The sequence below is a fragment of the Bubalus bubalis genome, chromosome 3 (assembly GCF_019923935.1).
Source record: "Bubalus bubalis isolate 160015118507 breed Murrah chromosome 3, NDDB_SH_1, whole genome shotgun sequence".
NCBI classification, from domain to species: Eukaryota; Metazoa; Chordata; class Mammalia; order Artiodactyla; family Bovidae; genus Bubalus; species Bubalus bubalis.
This window is the reverse complement of record NC_059159.1, coordinates 2164707-2188456: the sequence shown is the minus strand read 5'-3', so window position 1 is coordinate 2188456 and position 23750 is coordinate 2164707. Positions and strand designations below refer to the sequence as shown.

The following is a 23750-nucleotide window of genomic DNA, read 5'->3' as shown; positions in this document are numbered from 1 at the left end:
TAGCTTTTCTTACAAGGAGCAAGCAAGATCTGTTAATTTGCAAACTTGCTATCTTTCCAAGACAAAGTCTCTGCAGAGGACAGAGAAGTGTGATGGCCGTACTTCTTTTAAAGTGTTTGCACTCTAACGATCTAACACTGCTGGCAGCATGTGTATTTTTTCCTTTAAGTCATTTCCAAATGACTGAAGTATTTTCGTTTGTTTTTTTTTTTCATTTAATTTTTAGGAACCTCAGGTCTAAAACAACCCATAAAGGTGAATCGGTCCTTTTTATTAAAAAAGACTTCCTTACCTTTCTTGGTCATGGAATCTTGCATCTACAACTTACATAAAGAACAAACTCTTCCTCAGTCTCCACTATTCAGCTTTTTTCTTATTTTTTTAATTGACAATGTTGTATTAGCTTCTGGTGTTCAACATAGTGATGCAGTTATATATATACATAAGATATATAAAATATGTAAGAGATGTGAATACCAGACCACCTTACATATATACATACACACACACACATATATATACACACACATATATATCTTTTTTCAGATTCTTTTCCATTATAGGATATTACAAGACAGTGAATATAGTTCCCTGTGCTATACAGCAGGTCCTTGATGTTAATCTATTTTATAAATACTAGTGTGTATATTGGAGAAGGAAATGGCACCCCACTCTAGTATTCTTGCCTGGAAAATCCCATGGACGGAAGAGCCTGGTAGGCTGCAGACCATAGGGTCACGAAGAGTCAGACACGACTGAGCGCCTTCACTTTCACTTTTCACTTTCATGCATTGGAGAAGGAAATGGCAACCCACTCCAGTGTTTTTGCCTGGAGAATCCCAGGGATGGAGGAGCCTGGTGGACTGCCATCTATGGGGTCGCACAGAGTCGGACACGCCTGAAGCGACTTAGCAGCAGCAGCAGCAGCAGCAGTGTGTATATGTTAAGCCCAAACTCCTAATTTATCCCTCCCTCTGCCCTTCCCCTTTGGTAGGCATAGGTTTATTTTCTAAGTAGATGAGTCTTGTTCTGTTTCGCAGAAAAGTTCACTTGTATCATTATTTCAGATTCCACACAAGTGATATCATATTGTATTTGTCTTTATCTGGCTTACTTCACTTACTATTATAATCTGTAAGTCCATGCATATTGCTGCAAATGGCATTGCTTCATCCTTTTTTATGGCCGAGTAATATTCCCCTGTATGTATGTAACACATCTTCTTCATCCATGCATCTGCTGATGGACACGGTTGCTTCCATGTCTTGGTTATTTTCAACAGTGCTGCTATGAACACAGGGGTGCGTGTATCTTTTTTAATTAGTTTTCTCCAGATATACGCCCAGAAGTGGAATTGCAAGGTCATGTTTATCTTTGATTCTTAGAGGGGTTTAAAATGGATAAATGTATTTTGGAAAACAAATAAGAGTCCAGTTATACATAAAATCAGGTTACTATTAGAGTATGATTTAAGTAGTTAATTTCTTCCAAACTTCTACCAAAAACAATGAAAGCATGGGTGATTTCCTGGAACCCAAATGGAGTACAGGAAGGGTGACATGTCTGAAATACTTCATCCACTAGGATTCATCTGTCTTAATTTCATGCTTCTGAATTGCACTGTCTCTCTGTATTCTCTACATGTTCTAGTTTTAATGTATCTTCCCAATCAACTTAAGCATGTCTTTAAAACAACAGAATTTAATGACCACCTATTTACAAGAGGAAACCAAGGCCCAAGGAGGTAAGATGAAATAGATGAGATTACAAATCCAGTGGAAAATACAGAACCTGGTAAACTGTTTTTTTCTCTGATGTGTTGCTAAGTTTGTTGCTAGGAACTCTGCAACACTGTGGATACAGGCTTTGGAAATTTTGAGTTAAAAAAAAAAAAAAAGAAAGTTGAAAATGACACAAAAATAATATTAACCGCTCATGAAGTTTGGAAGAAACCACCTCAGGTTTGGTTTTGCATTTCTTCTTCACTGAGGTGCTCCCTCTTGCACTGTTTTAAAAGCACATTTATGTGGCTGCATCAGCTCTTACCTGAGGCTTGTGCAATCTATTCCCCTGACCAGGGACTGAACCCAGGCCCCCGGCCTTGGGAGCTCAGAGTCTTAGTCATGGACCACCAGGGAAGAATCCCTATCTCACACGTTGGTAGGCAGCTGGGAATCAGCAGTCTGCCTTTTGCAGACACCAGGACTCGCGTCCAAAGGTTCTGACAGTTAGAACCTCAGGCTCGAGCACTCGGGCTGCAGTTTCTGCTCAGTAAGAGGCTCTTATCTGTGAGTAGTGCTTGCCTGCCCTCAGCCAGAAAAGCCAACAGAGTAAGCCTGCCATCTCCCCGGGGGCTTAGCAGGCAGGAATGTCAAGCTCCCCAGCTAAAAACCAGAAGAAGCAGGGTGGGAGACCTGCCCCCTTGAATGAAAACCTTATCATCAGGCCTCCGGGCGAGCAAGACCTGGCCAAGTGCCAACAAAACGTCACTGTGAGCTATGAGTTGAGTCATCAGATGGGAGGGAAAGAAAACCACCAATACTAATCAACCCTTGCGATCGCTTTCCCATAAAACTTGATATCTTTTTTCCCCCTACTGATAAAGTTAGTGTCAAACTTGCCAATGGAAGACACTTTGTTGCCAATTTGGCTCTTCACTTTAAACCCGGCTCAGAATATTAACAAAACCTGTTGCCAAGGGACAGACATGCAGCGCTGAGTCTAAAATACAAAACTATATTCATCTAGCTGCTGAAAGAAAGCCCCTTTCGGGAGAATTTCATGCTGCAGACGGGAGCCCGGCCACGAATGAGCTGCACGGTCTCCCCTCCCGTGGCCCTGCCTTTTCCCCTGCCTCACCTCCCTGCCCTGCCAGAGGACCCCTGGCACACGCGACTTCAGGACTTCCCAGACACGCATGCGTGCACACACTGCCCCCCAGCCCGGGGCTGGCCTGCCTGGACTCCCTGCCCCCACCCACTCTCCAGGTCTCCCGTTCCCTCTCCAAGATCCAAGCAGTTGCTCAGCCTTTCTGCTTGCACATGCCCAGTTGTGTCTCACCCTTTGCAACCCTGTGCACTGTAGCTCTCCAGGATCCTCTCATGGGAGTTCATGGGATGCAAAGGGAAATCATGGGATTTCCCAGGCAAGAGTACTGGAGTGGGCTGCCGTTTCCTCCTCCAGGGGATCTTCCCGACCCAGGGATGGAACTCCTGTCTCTTGCATCTCCTGCATTGGCAGGCGGGTTCTTTACCACTGTGCCAGCTGGGAAGCCCAACCTTTCCTTTGAGCTCTTGTTAAATCACAAATGTTGGTACACACGCACGTTCCCTCATTAGAACGTGAGCTTCTTTCAAGTTGGAATCACCTCTCTGCACCTTCCCGGGTGCCATGAACCACACCAAGAAGCACCTAACACGTGGTCAGGGAATGGATAAATGGATGAATGACTGTGTGCAGGACTGAACAGACCCATTCCATCATCTGATGACCAACGGAATTAGCAGAGGTCCTGACTTCTGGGCCTGGCACTCATGTATTTTTAATCTTTAGGACTCAGGAGTCAGTTTCTGTCTTCATGGGATGCATGTAAGGGCTCTCCAGAGAGGCACAGGTTGGCTTAGCACCAAGATGCACCCGGGATGCTAACAACAGCCACGCGAGAGTCAGGAGACCTGTCTTCCTGACCTAATGCACTATGACCTTGGATTTCCCAATGACTTAACCCTCTGGATCATAATTGCCTCATCTATAAAGTGAAGAGGAACTAAAGAGCCTCTTGATGAGAGTGAAAGAGGAGAGTGAAAAAGCTGGCTTAAAACTCAACATTCAAAACACTAAGATCATGGCATCCAATCCCATCACTTCATGGCAAATAGATGGGGAGAAAAGTAGAAACAGTGACAGATTTTATATTCTTGGGCTCCAAAATCACTGCAGATGGTGACTGCAGCCATGAAATTAAAAGTCGCTTGCTCCTTGGAAGAAAAGCTATGACAAACCAAGACAGCATATTAAAAAGCAGAGATATCACTTTGCTGACAAACGTCCATATTGTCAAAGCTATGGTTTTTCCAGTAGTCATGTACAGATGTGAGAGTTGGATCACAAAGAAGGCTGAGTGCCAACGAATTAATACTTTTGAATCATGGTGCTGGAGAATACTCTTGAGAGTCCTTGGACTGCAAGGAGATCAAACCAGTCCATCCGAAAGGAAATCAGTCCTGACTATTCATTGGAAGGACTGATGCTGAAGCTGAAGCTCCAGTACTTTGGCCACCTGATGCAAAAGCTGATTCATTGGAAAAGATCCTGATGTTGGGAAAGACTGAAGGCAAGAGGGGAAGGAGGTGGGAGTGGGTGAGATGGCATCACCGAATCAGAGGACACGAGTCTCAGCAAACTCCAGGAGATAGTGAAGGACGGGGAAGCCTGGCGAGCTGCGGTCCACGGGGTCACAAAGAGTCAGACACGACTGAGCAAATGAACAGCAGCAGCTCAAAGGGAAGCGCTTGGCCGATGGCGTCTAGGGTCCCAACTAGACGTGATCACCGTGGTTCCAAACTCGTCACGTACTGCCGGTGTCTCTCTACCGCCCAGACCCTGTCCACATACACTCGGCCAACTGTCACAACAGTGGAAAGTTAATCTTGTATTTATCTCTCAGCCACTGGAGAGCATCACGGCGCCTTTTCTGTGCCGTTTATCAGTTCAAGGGCATCGACTCAGTAGCACCAGATGGTATTAGTGATCTTTTTACTGCTCACTTGGGCTCCTTACAAAGGCAACCAGCAACAGGACAAAGGATAGCATATACGGTCTGAGCCTTTTCCACCCATAGACAATATAAGCGAATATCAATAGACACAGCTCCTTCCTGAATAACCAAGTTCTCCATCATTCATACCATGCAAGTTTTAAAAATACCACCCAAACATAAACTGCCACAGGTCACACTACTGTCAAAGCTTCACTCGCGTTTAAGGCCAAGCAGCTGTATTCACTGTTCTCATTGGCTCGTGTATTTCCTGCCTTATGCTGCCAGTGCACGGGCCTCACTTGCATCCCTACCTCGTGGGCAGCAGGCCCTGTGTTTACTCCTCATGCTCCTTGTGCACAAGAACAGCTAGCTTAGATCCAGCGGCTCATCTTCGGAATTTTTTCTTTTCCTTTGGCAAAATAGAGAGTCTGATCTCAGACCAGAGATGGTAACGAGTCAAAGAATGGTGGGACTCAGCTACGGTGACAGAGACACTGGGCTGGCGGCTCTTCTAAACCCCGTGCCTACCGATAAGGTACCAACGCCTCATCTGCAGGGGAAACAGGAAAGACTCTTGGGAAAAAGCAGAATGAGGGTCCTGGGGTAGGGAAAGACAGAGGAGGGGACTCAGAAATGCCTTCCTCAGTTCCTACAGGCTCAGCAGTACCTCCTTAATCAAGACTCTTTGATTTGAGGTAGAAGTAACCACACAAATGCACAAACACATACAGACCTGCAATCATTCCGCCTGAATTTTTACATCCACTCTTGCTGGGTCATAAGCATCTCTCCACTGAAGCGCTCATTCGCCATCATCACAGTTACACCAGGCAGGCACCTGTGATGTCAGCTCTCCTCTTATCATTGTGCAATAGTGTGTTTCTGTTTTTCACTATTTTCACAGGGCGGTTACATAGTGAAAAACACAAGACTGTGGAATTTCAGTGAACCAGACTCAAATCCCAGCACTGCAAACCACCAACTGTAGGATCCTGGGCAACTTATTAACATGAGTTCCAGTTTCCTCCTTTGTAAAATGGGGATAATTCTACCTGCCTCTCGGGGTTTTTTGAAGAGTAGTGCTAATAAGTTTGGTGCTTATTACAAACCCTTGCACAAGGTAGGCATCAAAAAAATCACTCCCTACTGAAGATGGAGTGTCATAAATGGGAATGAAAGTGTCTAGGTCGCAAAGAGTAGGACACGACCAAAGCTAGAAATCCGCAACCCCCGTATTATCCTAGCTTAAGGTGCCCCGTGAGGCCCTTTTTAGAACAGAAGAGCAGCACAAACTTTCGTCCAGAAGTTGGACTTCTTATTCCCAGATTTGCCTTGGAACGGCTATTTTTGGCTTCACCATGTCGTGGCACGCGGGATCTTAGTTCCCTAACCGGGGATGGAACCCTCGACCCCCGCATTGGAAGCACAGAGTCTTAACCACTGGACCGCCAGGGACGTCCCTGCCTCGGAAGCGGATGACGAGGAGTCAGGGCTGCTTGCTCACATGAAGCCGTATTCACTTCCTGATTGGAGATGGAAAATCGGAGGCCGGTTTCAGTCCTAGAACCAGAGTCCTGAGCATCCAGTGACTTCCCCACTTCCTGTTTCCCTTTGAGCCTGTTGGTCCCGCGTCAGAGCCGTGTGCAGGCGCTCGGCGGGGAGACGATCCCGAGCCTCAACAAGCCGCAGACGCGTTCCAGGTGCTCCTTTCCCGCGTATCCTTCCAACCCGGCTGCACGGGCCGCCGGGAAGGCAAGACCACACCACGGCCAGGTGGACCGAGACTGCTGCGAAGCTGCCGGGAACAGGCGAGGCGGATGCTCAGTTCTCAGCTGCAGCATGCGTGTGCTCAGTCGCTTCGGTCCTGACCGAATCTGTGCGGCCCCACGGACTGTAACCCGCCAGGCTCCTCTGTCCACGGGATTCTCCAGGCAAGAACACTGGAGTGGGTTGCCATGCCCTCCTCCAGGGGATCTTCCTAACCCAGAGATCGAACCCACGTCTCCTGCTTTGGCAGGCGGGTTCTTTACCATTAGCGCCACCTAGGCAGCGCCAAGAGCCAACAAAAATGCACAGGCGAGCTGGACTTCTTCACCCTAGGCCCTCAGGGCGTCTCCCTCTCTGATCCCTGCTTCCCAACTGACCTCCCTGTTGAGTATTTCCTTGTTCCCTTCCATCATCACTCACCTAACTCTCGCCTTACCGCCACACCCTCCTGCCCACCTGTCCCCTTTCTGTTGGATCACCTGCCCCCAGACCCTCCACCCAGCTCTGGAGGAGGTCTCACCTTCCCGCGGCTTGCTCTGGGTGGCCGCTGGCCCCGCCCCATCAGCAGGGTGCCCCCATGGCAGCACAAGCACAGATGAGGGACATCTGTCCTAACCTGGGGGGACGTCCCTTTCCCCTGACCTTCCCCTCATCTAACACATCCTGACCATTTCATCCTTTACTGGCCCCTCTTCCTGAAACTGGTCCTAGTACTCTAGGTCAAAATTTTATGCTAAACATACTCAGAACCACATCAAGAAAATAAAACTGCCTATTAACATGAATGAGCTTCCCAGGTGGCTCAGTGGTTAAGAATCTACCTGCCAGTGCAGGAGACATGGGTTCAATCCCTGTGTCGGAAAGATCCCCTGGAGGACGGCATGGCAGCCCACTCCAGTGTTCTTGCCTGGAGAATCCCAGGGACAGAGGAGCCTACGGTCCGTGGGGTCGCACGGATTCGGACATGACTAAACAACAATTAACAGGAATAAATAGACACATAAGTTGAAAAGACTTCTTGTTAACAATCAATATTGGAAGAGCTTGGTAACACTCGAGTAGTACTTTTTTTTTAAGGCTTACAGGCCTTTGCTAAAAATAAGCCTTGCCTGGCTGCAGATCCTTGGTTCTTACTCACTCCCAGTCCCTCTTAAGCTTTGTTCCATGAGGACTGGAACCATTTGTTACAAAGCAGGATATGCCCCAACTCCCCAGGCCCACCTCCACGTCTGCACATGGAAGGGCCTGGGACGACCTCTGACAGGATCACCCTGCCGGTCTCGTCATCACCACCAGGCACAATTTAAGTTTGGGGAATCGAGACAGCAACAGCACGTGTGTGTGGGGGCTCCAACTTCACACACACACCTCCCCCCTCTCCCCTAATTTAGAAGAATCCAGTCTGTCACTGATGACAGAAAATCAGACGAAACTGCAGGTAGTGGGCTCAGGGACCACAGGGCAAGTCTCCCATCTTACTCGCTGATTCTTGCAAAAAACACCAAACCCGAAGTTTTGTTCTGCCAAGGTGGCATCCCCCGCAGACCCACAGGCTCTCCCCCAGGAGGGTGCCCTCTCCCACCTCTGCACCTCGTACCAGAACGGACACTCAAGTCACACGCCATAGCGTTAACCTGCTGACATGCTCCTCTTCTCATGCTGTGGACTGAACTGTGGCCCTTCCCCCAAGTTGCTGACGCCCAGCACCCCAGAAAGGGAGAATTTCTCTGACAGAGCAGTTGGGCGGTTGCATATATCATCAATGGACATGAGTTTGAGCAAACTCTGGGAGTGCTAAAGGACAGGGAAGCCTGGTGGGCTGCAGTCCCTGGGGTCGCAAGGAGTGGGACATGACTGAGCAACTGAACTACAACAAATATATCATCAAAATGAGTCACACAGGATTAGGGTGAACTTCCAACCCAACAGAACTGATGTGTGGATAAAAAGAGAAATTTGACAAAGGCACCTCCATGGGAGAAGTCCAGGCAACAGTGAAGGCAAGCATCTGGGAGCTGCTTCTAGGAGTCACGCAATGCCAAAGACCCCCGGCAAGCCCCCAGAAGCAGAGCGGACGGTCCCTGGTTAGTTCTCAGAAGGAATCTACCCTGCTGACACCTGAATCTCAGACTTCCCACCCCCAGAACCGAGAGACAACTCGTTTCTGTTGTGCCAGTCACCCCATCAGCGGTACTCCATTACGGCGGCCCCTGCAAACCAACACATCCCCCCAGTCGGTGAGCTTCTTGAAGGTAGAGATGGAAATCTAGCTGACTTTGTAGTCACCAAGCCCAGGGCAAGCTGCAGATTATTTATATAATTCTTCAATAATGCCTGTTAAAGTCAACCATGAAATATCAATATCTGGCCCTCGTCCTCCCACACGCAGTCACATCCACCTGAGGTCTTATCCTTAGACATGTCACATCAGAAGAAAGACTGAAATGTAACTTGGAAAAACATCATCCTACCCTTAATGTGGACTTCCCAGATGGCTCAGCAGTAAAGAACCCGCCTGCCAATGCAGGAAACGCAGGTTCCATCCCTAGATCGGGAAGATCCCCAGGAGGAGGAAATGGCAACCCACTCCAGTATTCTTGCCCGGGAAATCCCATGGACACAGAAGTCTGGCAGGCTATAGTCCACAGGGTTGCAAAAGAGTTGGACACGACTTTGCGACTAAAAAATAACAACCCTGACATATCCAAATTTCCATCTCATTCTTAAATCAATTTCAGAATTAAATTTACATTTCCCCCCTTCTTTATCTATAAAAATAGAAGCTTACTCAGGAACAAAGTCCCAAGCAAGGAGACTTGGCAAGCCACCTTCGGGAGATCACAGACCTGGCAGGTCCTATCCCCCGGTTGGGTCACGTGGTCTCTTTTAACTGCTCAGCAAGGTGAGGACGCACCAACTGCCCCATGGTTTTCCTGACTCAGACTGGGGGGCGGGCAGCGGGGCAGTGATCAACCCGCCCACCTAATCCACTCCACAGACCCTGAGTTGACTGAAGTCACTGAGGAGAACGAAGGTGACTCAGTACTTACTACACCGAGAAACAGTCTATTGTGAACTCCAGAGCTGTAGGCCGGTGTGTTTGTCAAACCAAGATAATGAAAGAAAAAAAACGAATGTAACCTAACAATTGTATGGAAATGCCAACTGTATTAAATATATTTCTCTTTTACATGGAATTTTCCTGAAATTAAACACACACACAAAAATGTATGAACTCCCTGGCCAGCCCCTGGTATCAGGCTTGAGTAAGTAAGTTTGGTAAAACAAAGAACTTTCTACAGCATTTCTCCTCCGGTCAAAGTAAAAGGGGGCACCTCTGGTGGCTCAGTGGTAAAGAGCCTCCCTGCCAATGTAGGAGACAAGGGTTCAATCCCCGGGTTGGGAAGATTCCCTGGAGAATGGCAACCCACTCCAGTATTCTTGCCTGGAGAATTCCATGGTCAGAGGAGCCTGGCGGGCTACAATCCAGGGGGTCACAACGAGTCAGACGCGACTGAGCGACTAACACTTTCACTTTTCAAAAGTAAAAGGCGAATTCAGAAGGATGTTTTTCCTTCTTTTCAACTGCCTTCAGATGATTCTAGAAGAGGGAGAAGGGACTGAGAAATGGAAAAGGCAGGTTGGCAGGTTATAAAAAAATGAAACCGCAGCTATGGTCATGCTCTGGAAAGTATCCTGTGACCTAGCAAAGACGCTGATTATTGAACCAACAGCTTGCTTATATCATTACACTGTGCCCATAAACCCAGCTGATATGATATACTTGTTTAACTATTAACCTCTAGGTTTCCTGGAGTTTCCACAATCCAAAAAAAAAAACCGCCTAAAAGTATGACATAGGACACGTTTCACTTGTTAACCTATTGTGATCATAAGCAGTAAGTACAGTATTGAGGTAAGTAGAAAAAGGAAGTTCTTAGAAAACATACATAAGGTCTTCGAAACTCCAGAGACTTTCCTAAGGCCATCTTCTCTTTTTTCATTCTTCTAAGAAATTGTTCGGCCTGTGTCTGTTGTCGTTCAGTCACTAAGTCATGTCCAACTCTTTGTGATCCCATGGACTCTTTTCAAGGCCTGCCAGGCTCCTCTGTCCATGGGATTTCCCAGGCAAGAATACTGGAGTGGGTTGCCATTCCCTTCTCCAGGGGATCTTCCCTGCCTGGGGATCGAACCCAGGTCTCCTGCATTGTAGGCAGATTCTTTACCGTCTGAGCTAGAGGGAAGCCCCTACGATCTTCTGGAGTTTGCTCAAATTCATGTCCATTGAGTTGGTGATGCCATCTCATCCTCTGTGGCCCCCTTCTCCTTTTTCTTCAATCTTTCCCAGCATCAGGGTCTTTTCCAATGAGTTGGCTCTTCATATCAGGTAGCAAAAGTATTGGGGTTTCAGCTTCAGCATCAGTCCTTCCAATGACTATTCAGGACTGATTTCCTTTAGGATGGACTGGTTGGATCTCCTTGCTGTCCAAGGGACTCTCAAGAGTCTTCCCCAACACCTCAGTTCAAAAACATCATTTCTTTGGTGCTCAGCCTTCTTTACGGTCCAACTCTCACATCCATAGATGACTACTGGAAAAACCATAGCTTTGACTATATAGACCTTTGTCAGCAAAGTGATATCTCTGCTTTCTAATATGCTGTCTAGGTTTGTCATGACTTTCTCTTCGACTGTGAAAATCTGATTGATACTTACACACTCATGGTAAAAATGTTCCTGATCTCCTCCTCATCTATAAGGCTTTTTAATCCACAGTGTCTATTCTAAGCATATCTAAGATTCTAGCTTGTATTCTACACATTTCTCTGCAATCTTACCTCCCACTAGACTATAAGCTCCTTAAGCAGATGGAGAGAAAGAAAGAGGGTTATGTTTATGGCGAGCTTACTATAGCCCAGTGCCTCAAACCCAGCAGGGGTCTCAATAAATACTGTATAAATAAACAAATGCCAAGCACTGCCCAAAGCACATCACACACATAGCCTTGCTTAATTTTCTTTTTAATAGCTATGATTTATTGAGTGCTTACTATGTGCCAGGCACTGTTTTAAGTACCTTACAAATATTATCTTTTTAAAAAATATTTATTGATTTCTCCAGGCCTCAGTTGTGGCATGCAGGACCTTTCGTTGTGTCACGTGGGATCTAGTTCCCCAGCCCGGGCCCCCTGTACTAAGAGCTCAGAGTCTTAGCCACTGGACCACCAGGGAAGTCCCATCTTGCTAAATTTTTTTAACAATGCTGTGAATGTGTCAGCCTCCATTCAGCAGGTCAGGAAATGGAAGGTAAAGATTAAGTAGATTCTTCAAGGCTCCTAGTAAGTTAAAAAATAGAGCAGAGTGCATTTCTGTCTGTTCAACCCAGCAAGGTATCTTGAACGTAACAGTCAAAATGGTATCTGCTTTGCTGCTTCATTTAAAATGGATAACCAACGAGGACCTGCTGTACAGCTCAGGGAACTCTGCTCAGTGTTATGTGGCAGCCTGCATGGGAGGGGAGTTTGGGGGAGAATGGATACATGTAAACGTCCAGCTGAGTCACTTTGCTGTCCACCTGAAACCATTGACTATAATTCATAGCCAATAAACTATTGTTAATCGGCTATACTCCAATATAAAATAGAGTGCTTTTTTTAAGTTATTTGTTTATATATTATATATTTTAAAGATCACTCTGTATATCACTATATATAGATAGATATTGATAAATATGGCTTCCCCGTTGGCTCAGACAATAAAGATTCTCCCTGCAGTGCAGGAGACCTGGATTCAATCCCTGGGTCAGGAAGATCCCCTGGAGAAGGGAATGGCAACCCACTCCAGTATTCCTGCCTGGAGAATTCCATGGACAGAGGAGCCTGGCGGGCTACAGTTCATGGGGTCACAAAGAGTCAGACACAACTGAGCTTCTAATACTATCATTATGATAAATATACCTCTAGATATGTTAACAGGAGCAATAGAAACATTTTTTTTAAATACCTAGGAATACGTTTAACTAGAAACCAGCAGAATCTTCTCGGAGAAAATGTTATATTTCTATTGAGGTACATAAAAGAAAACTTAAATGAATCACATATTTATCTTGGGATAAAAGGCTTAAACTTGCAGTAAAGAAGTCAGTTCCAGTTAGACTGATCTATAAATTTAGTAGGACTTGGGAGCTGCAGGTCTGAGCCATTCTGCTCCTACTGGTTCTCCAGGTTCTTGCTTCACCCTTATCTCTAACTCATCCTTCCCATGCGGGGATGGAGGAGGGGGCGCAGAAGAAAGGAATGAATAGCTTGTCCCTGAACACCCCGCCATCCACCCCCAGGGCTTCCTCAGGGATCACAGGAAGTGGCTGGAGCCTGGGTTTGACTGTTCTGCTCTGAGAGGAGAGAAAGCTGGGAGAGAATCCATCGCCTTGAAAGAAGATTCACACCTGCCTCTTCAACCACACAAAAGAGGAAATTCTGGTTTCTTCCACACCTTCCAGTAGAAAAGGAAAACAGGGAAGATGCAGGTTCATTCACAGTTTCAAGGAAACTGTACTTGTCACATCTGCATAGAAACAACCAAGACAAAAGGAAATCACTAACCCAACAAGGCATTAGTCCTCTACTGAGGTATGTTGCCAAACTGGCTGCCTTTTTCTTACTGTTTTAAACCAATTTCACTTCGATGTGCACGGAAACACATAAGGTTTAGATCTGCTTAGTTACAGACTCTAAGACAGGTAACGGAATCACCATTCATTACTGATGCTCAACAAATTTCTGTCTACTGGTCTGTACACACCAATGTGTCAGTAGACCAATCGTAACCAGCTTCCTTTAACCAATGGGCAGTTTGTACTTGGAATTCCACCTGAACTCTCAGGATGCTGCTGCTGCTGCTGCTAGTCACTTCAGTCGTGTCTGACTCTGTGCGACCCCATGGACTGCAGCCTACCAGGCTTCCCCATCTCTGGGATTCTCCAGGCAAGAACACTGGAGTGGGTTGCCATTTCCCTCTCCAATGCATGAAAGTGGAAAGTGAAAGTGAAGTCGCTCAGTCGTGTCCGACTCATAGCGACCCCGTGGACTGCAGCCTAGCAGGCTCCTCCGTCCATGGGATTTTCCAGGCAAGAGTACTGGAGTGGGGTGCCATTGCCTTCTCCGCTCTCAGGATGAGTCAGACTCAATATTTTAGGCTTAAAGGAAGCTATCCACAGGGAGACACCGGTCAGCCCCTCCTAAGGACAACACGTGACCCTGGTGCGCACAAGTTCCCACGGAACCCATCCATGCTTTCTGTCTCCAACCGTGTCTTCCAGGTAATGGGTTCAGACATTTATGATGGAGTGGCCCCTCAAGTGGAGGAGCCAGGAAACCAGGTGCTGGGGTCACACAGCCCGTGATTAAAGCTCTGCTCTGTCACAATCAACCGTGACATTTAACCTCTGGCCTCAGTTGCTCATATACAAAACGGGGCTTCATCACATCAGGCCCTGCTGAGGTGAGAATGAGATACGTTCATCGCTGATCACAGTTACCTGGAATATGAAAGCCTCCACAGTGGTGCTACCATCTTGGATCACAGGAATGACAGCATTTCTTTGTAGGGGCTAAAGCAGACCCACTTTGGAGACGATGAGCAATCTGGGCTCCACCATCCAAAGCAACTCTGTCTTCACATTACCTCCTTCCACGTCGTCCCCTTCCCTCATTTCCAGAACCTTTGCCAGGACCTTCCCTGATAAATATTAATACACAACCTCAAATATTAATACACAGCGATTCAAAGCAACAGGATCCTCACACACAAAACGCAACTGTCCATCCAGATTTGGGGGAGCTCAAATGAGAAAATGGGCTTCCCAGGTGGCATCAGCGGTCAAGAACCTGCCTGCCAACAGAGCCGACGTAGGAGACGGGTTCGGTCCCTGGGTCAGGAAGGTCCCCTGGAGAAGGAAATGGCAACCCACTCCAATTCCCCATTCTTTCCTGGAGAATCCCATGGACAGGGGAGCCTGGTGGGCTACAGTCCAGGGGGTCGCCATGAGTCAGACACAACTGAGGGACTGATCGCGAGCCCAGGTGGGACAGTGGCTCCAGCCTTTGCAGGAGGCGATAACCTGCCCGGGTGAGACGGATGATGACGGAAGGAGGGTCCTGTCCTCGGCCACACAAAAGACATGATGGCAGCCCTGAGCTGTGTCACGATACCAACCCAAAAAGCCAGGCAGCGTGGGAGCATGCCTTGGTTTTAGTTCATTGGCGTTTTGCGCAAAATGTGGGACAAAGAAGCGGAGGATGAAGGGACCAGGGGAAGACTAATGATCAGTTTCTCAAAGGGGCGGGAAAAGAAAGATGAGAACATAAAAGAAATGCAAAGCAAACAGGAAGAGTGCAGCATAGGGGACAGGACTCAGGATGGGCCAACGAGCCAGGACGCTCAGCCGGGCGGAAATGAGCAATGGCCCACCAATGTCACGGCTGGGAGAAACGCCACTCAGACGCTTCCTGTGGGCGGGGCCCGAGGTCACCGGCTGCGTCCCGGGTGAGTGGCCATCCAGGTTAACGACTTCCAATTAAAGCCAAAGAGGAATGTAATATGGACCAGGAGTCATCACATGATTGAGGAAAGTCACAAAGGGCAAGGTCACCAAGCTTTTTTTGAAAAGAGCCAGAGAGTCAATATTCTGGGCTCTGCAGGACATGCAGTCTCCATCACAGTGATTCGACTACACAATTGCGGGGGAGAAAGCAGCCCTCAACCACACAGAAATGAATGTGCAGAGCTGTGTCCCAATAAAACTTTATCGGTAGACACTGACTTCGAATTTTATATAACTTTCTTGTGTCATGAAATGTTATTCTTTTTAATTCTTTTTTCCAATCATTTGTAAATGTGTAAACCATTTTGGCTCACAGGCTGGCTGATTCATGTGGATACATGGCAGAAACCAACACAACATTGTGAAGCAATTATCCTTCAATTAAAAATAAATGAATTAAAAAAAAAAACAGGTGGGTCCAGCTTTGGCCTTCAGGCTGTGGTTTCCTGGCCCCAGTGATGAGCTTCGGCCCTGCAGCCAGACAGGCCAGGCTTTGCATCCTGCCTGGGCTGCCTGCTGGCTTTCCAGCCCCAGGCATGTTAGTGAACTCTCCAAAGCCCCAGCGTCTGCATTTGTAAATTAGCAATAACTCTACCTGTCCTCCTGAGCTTCGCAGGTGGTTCAGTGGTAAAGAATCCACCCGCCAATGCAGGAGACACAGGTTCCATGGCTGGGTCAGGAAGACTCCTTCGAGAAAGAAATGGAAACCCACTCCAGCATTCTTGCCTGGGAAATGCCTTGGACAGAGGAGCATGGCGGGCTACAGTCCATGGAGTGGCAAAGAGTCAGACACGATTGAGCACACATACGCCTATCTGTCCTGCTGGGATTTAGGTGAAGTTCAAAAGCATAACACCTGAAAAGCGACTGAGAGATAATAAGCGATGAGGATAATGATAGCCCTGGGTAACGGGTGTGGGCTCTGATGGCCTCAGATCTATAGCGAATTGTCTCTGGGGAAAAAAAGAAAAAGCAAGGCTGACCCCAACCCAACTTAAGGATAAATATACAGACTAGAAAATAAAATAGACGAAGAGGGATCCAACAAGAGCCTATTCAATGGGTGACAGAGGATGAGATGGTTCGATAGATCATCGGCTCAATGGACATGAGTTTGAGCAAACTCTGGGAGACAGCGGAGGACAGAGAAGCCTGGAGTGCTGCAGTCCGTGGGGTCGCAGAGTCGGACACGACTGAGAGATCGAATAAGGAACAACTCAGAACTACGTTGACTAAATTATGATGGTTTGTGATAGACTTTGTGTGTGTGTGTGTGTGTGTGTAGGTTATAACGTGAATAGCTTTCCACAGCAGGAGGGGGTTTTAGGAACCGTGTACCAAACCATAGGCACCGGCTCACAGGAAGGAAGATGTGTGAGGAAGAAGAGTGGGAACAAGACTGAGATGGGGCAAAGCCAGTGGTGGTCGAGGGTCCAGGAGGAGACTGCTACTGGGGCTCACCCGGGCAGAGGTCCCTGCTTGGTCACAGGGCCGCCAGCTGTTAAGAACTGGCAGCTTATCTCTGACAACCTTTCAGATGCTCGAGTTCAGAGGTGACTTGCCAACCAGCTCCTAAAACCAGCACGGGATGAAGGAATTCACTTCAATCCTATCCCACTGGACTCTCCAGACAACTCATCTTCATCCTGCATATTTTTTGAGCTGAGTGAGCATCACACAATCTTTAAACCTGCTTAGAAGGCCCAGGCAGGAAGAATGACACTTCTTCAGGAATGGTTCAGTTGCTTTTTATGCTATCCTTGCAACTTTCAAATAATCAAGCAAAGATAGAGTGGAGACATCAGTGTGGAAAAGGAAGCACAGGAAAGCTGCATTATAATTTGATTACCCCACACCTTTTATGAAAAATGATAGAGAGCGCCACTGATGAAAAATACTGGCACTGCCAGACATTCACTGAGCACCTATTGCTCATGAGCTCAAAGAGGCAGAGTTGCAAGATGCAGAAGAAGAAATGTTAGCTACCTAGCAAGAGGCTTTCAGAGATGATCCATAAAAGGCAAACAACTACAGTGGCTACAATTTGCAGCTGTATAGTGTAGGCACTGGAATTAAAATGAGAGCATTTGCAAAATATCCTTTGGCAGAAAATTGATTAAAAAAAAAACCACCACTGTGATCAAGTATCACAGTTTCACTCTGTGAAAGCACCTCTGCTGATTGTACTGTCGGCCCTGCCTGCCAGCATGCTTCCCACAAAAACAAACAAAACAAAAAAATGTGAAATATCCTCAAGATTCTGGAAAAAATGTTTTATAAATGTGGATTCCTAGTGTTTGTGTGCGGTTGAGTGAAAAGAACGCTGGGGCAAAGAATCAGGAGGTGTAAGTTCCACCCATGGCTCGGTCTTCAGACAAATCACCTTCTTTCAGAGCTTCCGTTCGCTCTTTGTAAAATGAGATGATTAGATTATAAAACTCCTTTCCACAGCTGTACATTCTACTGCTTAATATCAAGGTGCATAAATAGGAGCATTGACTAAGGAAGGCTGTATCAGGAATATGTGAACGGTGATTGACTTGATATAATTTCTGAGGTCATCAAAACAGATCCGTGCCTTCATTCTTCCAACAAATCTAGCAAAGGAAACCCCTTCTATGATTAGCTGTTACGCATGAAGCTAAAAAAAAAAAAAAGAATTATTCTGCCACGATGCACGTAATACAACCAGGTGCTTAGGTAAGAATCACTCATGAAACCAGAGAAAAACTACTTTTGCCTGTAGAGATAACTGAAAATGCACAGATGTCCAGAAGTTAGTAAATTGCAGATGGAATTTAAATCAAATCATTATACTTTTCTTATTATTGTCATCCAGATTTGAATAGCTACAGACAGTAGAACAAAATGAGTCTACAAAGTATATGTTTACTTAAGACATTTTGGTTAAAATTAAAATTAGAACTCACCAGGGAATTAAACTGTTTAGACGCATGAAAGTTGAACCCGGCTTTGAACCCATGATTACCTAAGCTCTGCCATCTTGGAATGTTCTGGCTTAACTCTGAAAATAATCTGATCCCCAAATTAAAATTTTTAAAGACACATTTTATGAGGGAAAAAAATTCAAACACATGAAACACAGATGTCAAAAAGAAAAATTCAACTTTTTTATCACTAAAAAAATTCAAATGAGAGTAAAATAGTAACACTTCTTATCAAATTGGCAAAAAAAAAATTTCAAATTATTATACCCAGGATGAAGGAAAGAGAGCATAACCTTTTTTTTTTAAGTTTATATTGAGATATAGTTGATTTACGATGCTGTATCAGTTTTAGATGTCCAGCAAAATGATTCAGTTATACACATACATGTATCTGTTCCTTTGCAAGTTCTTTTCCCATGTAGGTTACTACAGAGTAGTAAGTAGAGTTCCCTGTGCTCTGCAGTAGTTCCTTGCTTATTATCTATTTTATTTTGTTTATTTTTAAATTGATTTTTATCGGCATGTAGTTGCTTTACAATGTTGTGTTGGCTTCTGCCGTGCAGCCAGGCGAACCAGCCGTGTGCATATGTGCTGCCCCCTCTTCTGGACTTCACTCCCATTTAGGTCACCACCAAGCACCGAGCGTAGAGTCGCCTGTGCGCTTCAGGTGGTTCTCCATTTTACATACAGGCGTGTGCATAACCTCTCTGAAGAGTAACCTACATGGCAACATTTACCAGGACGCTTAAAAGGAGCGCGTGAACACTCGCAAACATCACTGGAGAGTAAGAAGCAGTGTTGGCAGCCTGGGGGCGCAGCACAGCCACGCCAGCCTCCGCTCAGCACTCCCACTCCTAGGGATCCATCCCACAGAGACAGCTGGGCCGACGTACAGACACACGTGTTCAAGGTGTTATAGTCCCTGCAGTATGTGCATAGGTGTAAAAAAGTGGAACTCTCTGAGAGTCCAACTGGAGACTGATAAAACAGTTACCTTCTTACAAATTAAAATGAGCAACTGCTAAAAAGGAGGAAGCTGTACGTGTATGCCTGTGGAAAGCTCTCCGATGATACATGATCCAGTATAAAGCGAGCTGCGAAATACCACATGCAGTATAAGAGAGCACGTATGTTCACATGCAGGGAGTCACTGAAGAGTCAGCAGGAATCGGCTGTGGGTTCTGTGACTCTGAGCGAGTTTTATTTTCTTCTTATGAATTTCTCTTCCGCTTGAATTTTTTTTTCAATGAGTATATATTGTCTTCATAGTAATAAAAGAGTTATTTTTAAAAGGTGAAGAAAAGAATGCAGTATGGGGAAGAATTAGAGATTCATAACCTGTAGTTCTATGTCCTGGAATTTAGTCAAAGGCCATAGTATATATAATGTCTGAACTGGGACATTTATCACAGCAATGCCCATAACATTGAAAGCCAATAAACATTCATGTTCTATTTAAATAAATTTTAGTATTAGAATTAGATTATTCATGTAGCGATATATTAACTTTGACTATTTCATAGTATTATTGGCAAGTGAACCACAGGCTCCTAAATCATTTTATAAACATTTTGGATTTATTCATATTCACATATATATCAGAATAGGAAAAAAGTCCAAAAGGATATATGCCTAAATGTACACTGCAGTCACTAATGATTCTTGTTTTTCTTTCCTACAATTTCAACTGTTTCTACAATAAAGTATTACTTAGGCACTTTCCTAAGTTTTAAAAATATTCCTTATAGACCTTTCAAACTTTAAGATAATGTAAAACAGTTATAATGATACTAATCTGTGAAAAACAAAGGAACAAGAATCTCAACCCTTTCCTCCAGCATCAGATTTACCGCCCAGAGACCCCCGGGGAAGCCCCTGCTGCTGACCTGCGTGTTGTAAAGTCGTGAATGCCACATGGCTACAAAACAAACTCAGGAAACCCAGGCCACCTCTTCTGATTTTATGTCCTGAGATGCACGAGGTTATAAAACAGACTGGCTCAGATTACAGGCTAAGCATGACAAGTCTCTCGGGTACAACTTAACAAAGGAATTTACAGAATGAGAAATGTACACTTTCCATTTCCCAGGCTGGCGTGAATTTCAGAAGCAAAAAGCCCACAGTAGGGGTGGGTCCCTTGACAGTCCTTGCCTGTCACTGTCCTCTACAGGATTCTGAACTGTCCCTGACACACACTCCCCACGACACAATGTACCTACCACTATTTTAAACAAACTAATATTTTTTAAAGGTGAGTCGAGCAGGGGATGAGAAAAGTGCATTGGTAACAGGGTCCAACTTTTTCTCTCTTTTCAGGTGAACTGGGGGATGCCAGACTCCCTCCCTCTGGCTGTCTCTCCCTCAGATCTCTGTGGCTGATAACAATAGTTTTACTCTCTGGGGTAACGTAGATGACACATTTTCCTGTAGCCTGTCTTCCGGTAAAGTGCAGGAATTCCTGCACTCTCTGGGTGCCCTTCCTGTTAACTTACATTTCAGATTTCCTCAAAAGGCATTCTGCCACTTTAATATTTGAAAAATGTCAGCTCAACCCCAGACAGCTAATATAAACAAGCTGAAAAGCCTACCACCTAAAGTTACAACTGTGGAAAACAAAATTTCTTTTTAAGAAATTCTTTCTGGGAATCTCACTGTTGGTGAGGCTGGAGAGGAGTAAGCCAGCCCTCCCAGCTCCCAGGGAGTCTGTAATTCTTTTGCCTCTGCTGTGCCTTAAATTAGAGGTCTGAAAAACCGAATTACAGTGATCTAGAAGGTTCGTAAAGGTCCTTGAATTGAACATGTTGTTAAATTCTTCACTACTATGAGGTTGTAGCCACCTTTTGCTTTTCCTTCATTTCATTTGGTTATAGTATTACAAAGAAGTTTGGTACTGCAAAAAAAAAAAAAAAAAAAAAAACTTGGCCATTTGAGAATACCGTAGCTGAATTAGACCAGGTCCACACTGAAAAGTCCAGGCCAAAAGTCTCTGCCATTTCTGAAGTAATCACACACTTCCTTCCATCGAAAAGTTTTCCTTTTGGACAGGAATCCCACGTTCACACCAGAGGCACCTTCCACATGGGATCCAGTCAAGACAACCACTTGGATAAACGGGGATGCGTGCGAAGGACTGCCAGCGCACGATGTATGATGAGAGCACCCATCATGGAAGAGGGTCATGCTAACTTCTCTGTCAGCTTCCCAACTTCCTCTGCTAGGATGGAGCTGCCTTAGGAGTGAGCCCCCAGAATTCACAAAGAAACATGACTGAGTTTAAACCCTAAGGTCCAAAGATAAGCTCACTAGAGCACTACCCTCTCGTCTCCCAGAGAGGAGAAGACCACTGCCATCTCTAAATTACAAATGCACCATTTCGCTTCATGATCTAAGCAATTATCTTAGCATCCCAATGATACGCATACACGCTCTGTTTCACCAAACACAAGTAAATTCCTTGAATGAAACACTTACATATGAAATATTTTTATATGTCCCCAAATCCTGTGCCCAACACATACACACACATATACACACAGATACACAGCCACTCATATACTAAAATGACCCGAATGCATGAGTGAATATACAGCAAATACAAAGTAACCAGATGCCATCTCTCTCATACATCAAAGCCTGGAATGCCCTTTTAAGCTATTATTTCTCTGCTCAATTAGGAGACTGTACTCACAGGTTTTACCAATATTAAGGAACACTGGCACTTCACAATGCCAATTTCTAGGTACTTGGGCGCTCTTAGCTTTTCAGATTTCCATTTTCTCCCAATACCCAGAGAAAAGAAAGAGCCTTACTTTGAATTTTTGAGAATATATGCTACTTCCTTCCTGGGCTGAGATGTATGACTCCCACTCCCATCACACAGAACTGAAAAGTGACACAGCTGCAGGACATGCGGGACACACTTGAACTCCCTGGGACTTACTCACTCACCCTGCAGAGCCCCCTCCTCTCCTGGCGCCCACCTCTCCCTTCCATACATTCTCACAGGGCATGTGCTTTCCCCATGGTCAAGGAGGATTTGTTCTGAAACAAGTCACAGTCTCAGGGCCACCAGATAACATACCCTCAGCTCTATAATGTCACGTCAGGATCTCTATATTTTTAACCCCCCAGCCTGACATTAGGTCTGTAAAATATAACTGTGTAAAAAAAATAAAAATTTTTTTTCAAGGAAAAAAAAAAACATAAAACAACCATAACCCTGAACTTCTGACCTATGCTAAATATAGGCAATTACACACTTAAAAGATTTCATTATGGTTGTCAATGAAACCGTGCAGTCCCCCCACCTTGGGGTAAAGCTTAGAAGTACAGTTTTTCTCCCAATATTTTCCCTGGAGATGCAAAGCATCTCCCAAATGGGAAAACATAAAACATCGATGCCCTTATTGCTGCTTCTAAATACTGTGAACCAATAAGCAATTAGCGTAAAGTGCAAAATCTCGGAAGAGAAAGACGTCTTGTCTGCTTTTTTGTAAAATGCTATCACTCACCTTCACTTCCTTTAAAAATCAAAAGTTGCTTAATGTTCAGAGCGATATCAATGGAAATGTAGCTAAATACTAGCACCGCAACGGTTCATTCCCAAAGGAATATAAGATTACATTAATTTCCTACTAGTTGAACTCAAGTTTTACCTTTCATCTTCATCTACCGACTTTTTAAAAAGTTTGTATTCCTGTCGCATATAAGATTACCTATTATATCTGTGCATACTACAGAATTTTATAATTATATAAAGCATTGCACATTCAGACGCTACCAACCTGCTCTATCTCTCCTGACTGGGCAAAAGGCAAAAAAGAGCTCAGCAATCCTAGCAGAAGAATGCAAATAACGTCAATGCACAGCTGAACTGCAAGCCCTGCCTTACAGGAACTCTCTGTGTCTGCAAAAAAAAAAAAAAAAAAGACACATACTAAACAGGAAATGCAACTGAGCTGTGGAAAACCTCAAACTTAAAAATGCAATCGCCAGGCGTAAATTGCATCCATGCATTCATAAATGCATGCACAACCCTTTGCATTTTTTGCAAGTAATGCAAATAGGCTCTTACCTTTCGACTGAGACATTTTCCCCTTTCCTTTGATGGGGGAGGGGAGCACAAAAGACTTTGCCTGGCTTCTCTTCTGTAGCTAGTTTTGCAACAAAGATGCAAGCTGCAGGCGTGCAATCTTCATGCAAGTGGACTTTCTCTTGACCGAGGCAGCAGATGGACTTCCAGGGGATCCAGATGGAAATGCACGCCTTGCAAAGCAGACTGGAAAGTGATTTTTCCCCCAGTTGCAACGTTAGGGAAGGCTGTGCTGCAGCTACATGATGGGCCAGGGCTGGCAGCTAAAAGCTCCAAACTTGGAACTGAGTATCTTAGTGCGCAGACGTCCTTCCTGCGAAGGGCGCGGGGGCCGCTGGGAAGTGTAGTTCCTGCGCGGAGTCCGCGGGGCTCTGACTTCAGGACACGTGGTCGCGCGGGTCGCTGCGCGGGAAGATTGGAGGCGGCAGAGCTTGCGTCCAGGTAAACAAGTTGGACACGCACTCGGTACCCGGTGATGGGAGAAGCCGGGCAAGGCCGAGGGGAGCGGGCATCTGTGTTCTCCAAAAGCCCCCGAAACAGCTGCTAAAAAACATTGGTTTGGCTGAAAACCACTCGGCCGGCTCA

At 45.6% G+C, this 23750-nt stretch overlaps 1 protein-coding gene across 1 annotated transcript in view; it reads right to left on the bottom strand.

Annotated features, from left to right (window-relative positions):
- MAP2K6 (mitogen-activated protein kinase kinase 6) overlaps positions 1 to 23458 on the bottom strand; it is a 106222-nt gene extending 82764 nt beyond the window's left edge. Inside the window, exon 1 of the mRNA XM_006047571.4 lies at positions 23148 to 23458. Within this exon, the coding sequence (XP_006047633.1) occupies positions 23148 to 23163 (16 nt within the window). The 5' untranslated portion in view covers positions 23164 to 23458. The remainder of the gene's footprint in view (positions 1 to 23147) is intronic.
- Positions 23459 to 23750: the final 292 nt, after the last annotated feature.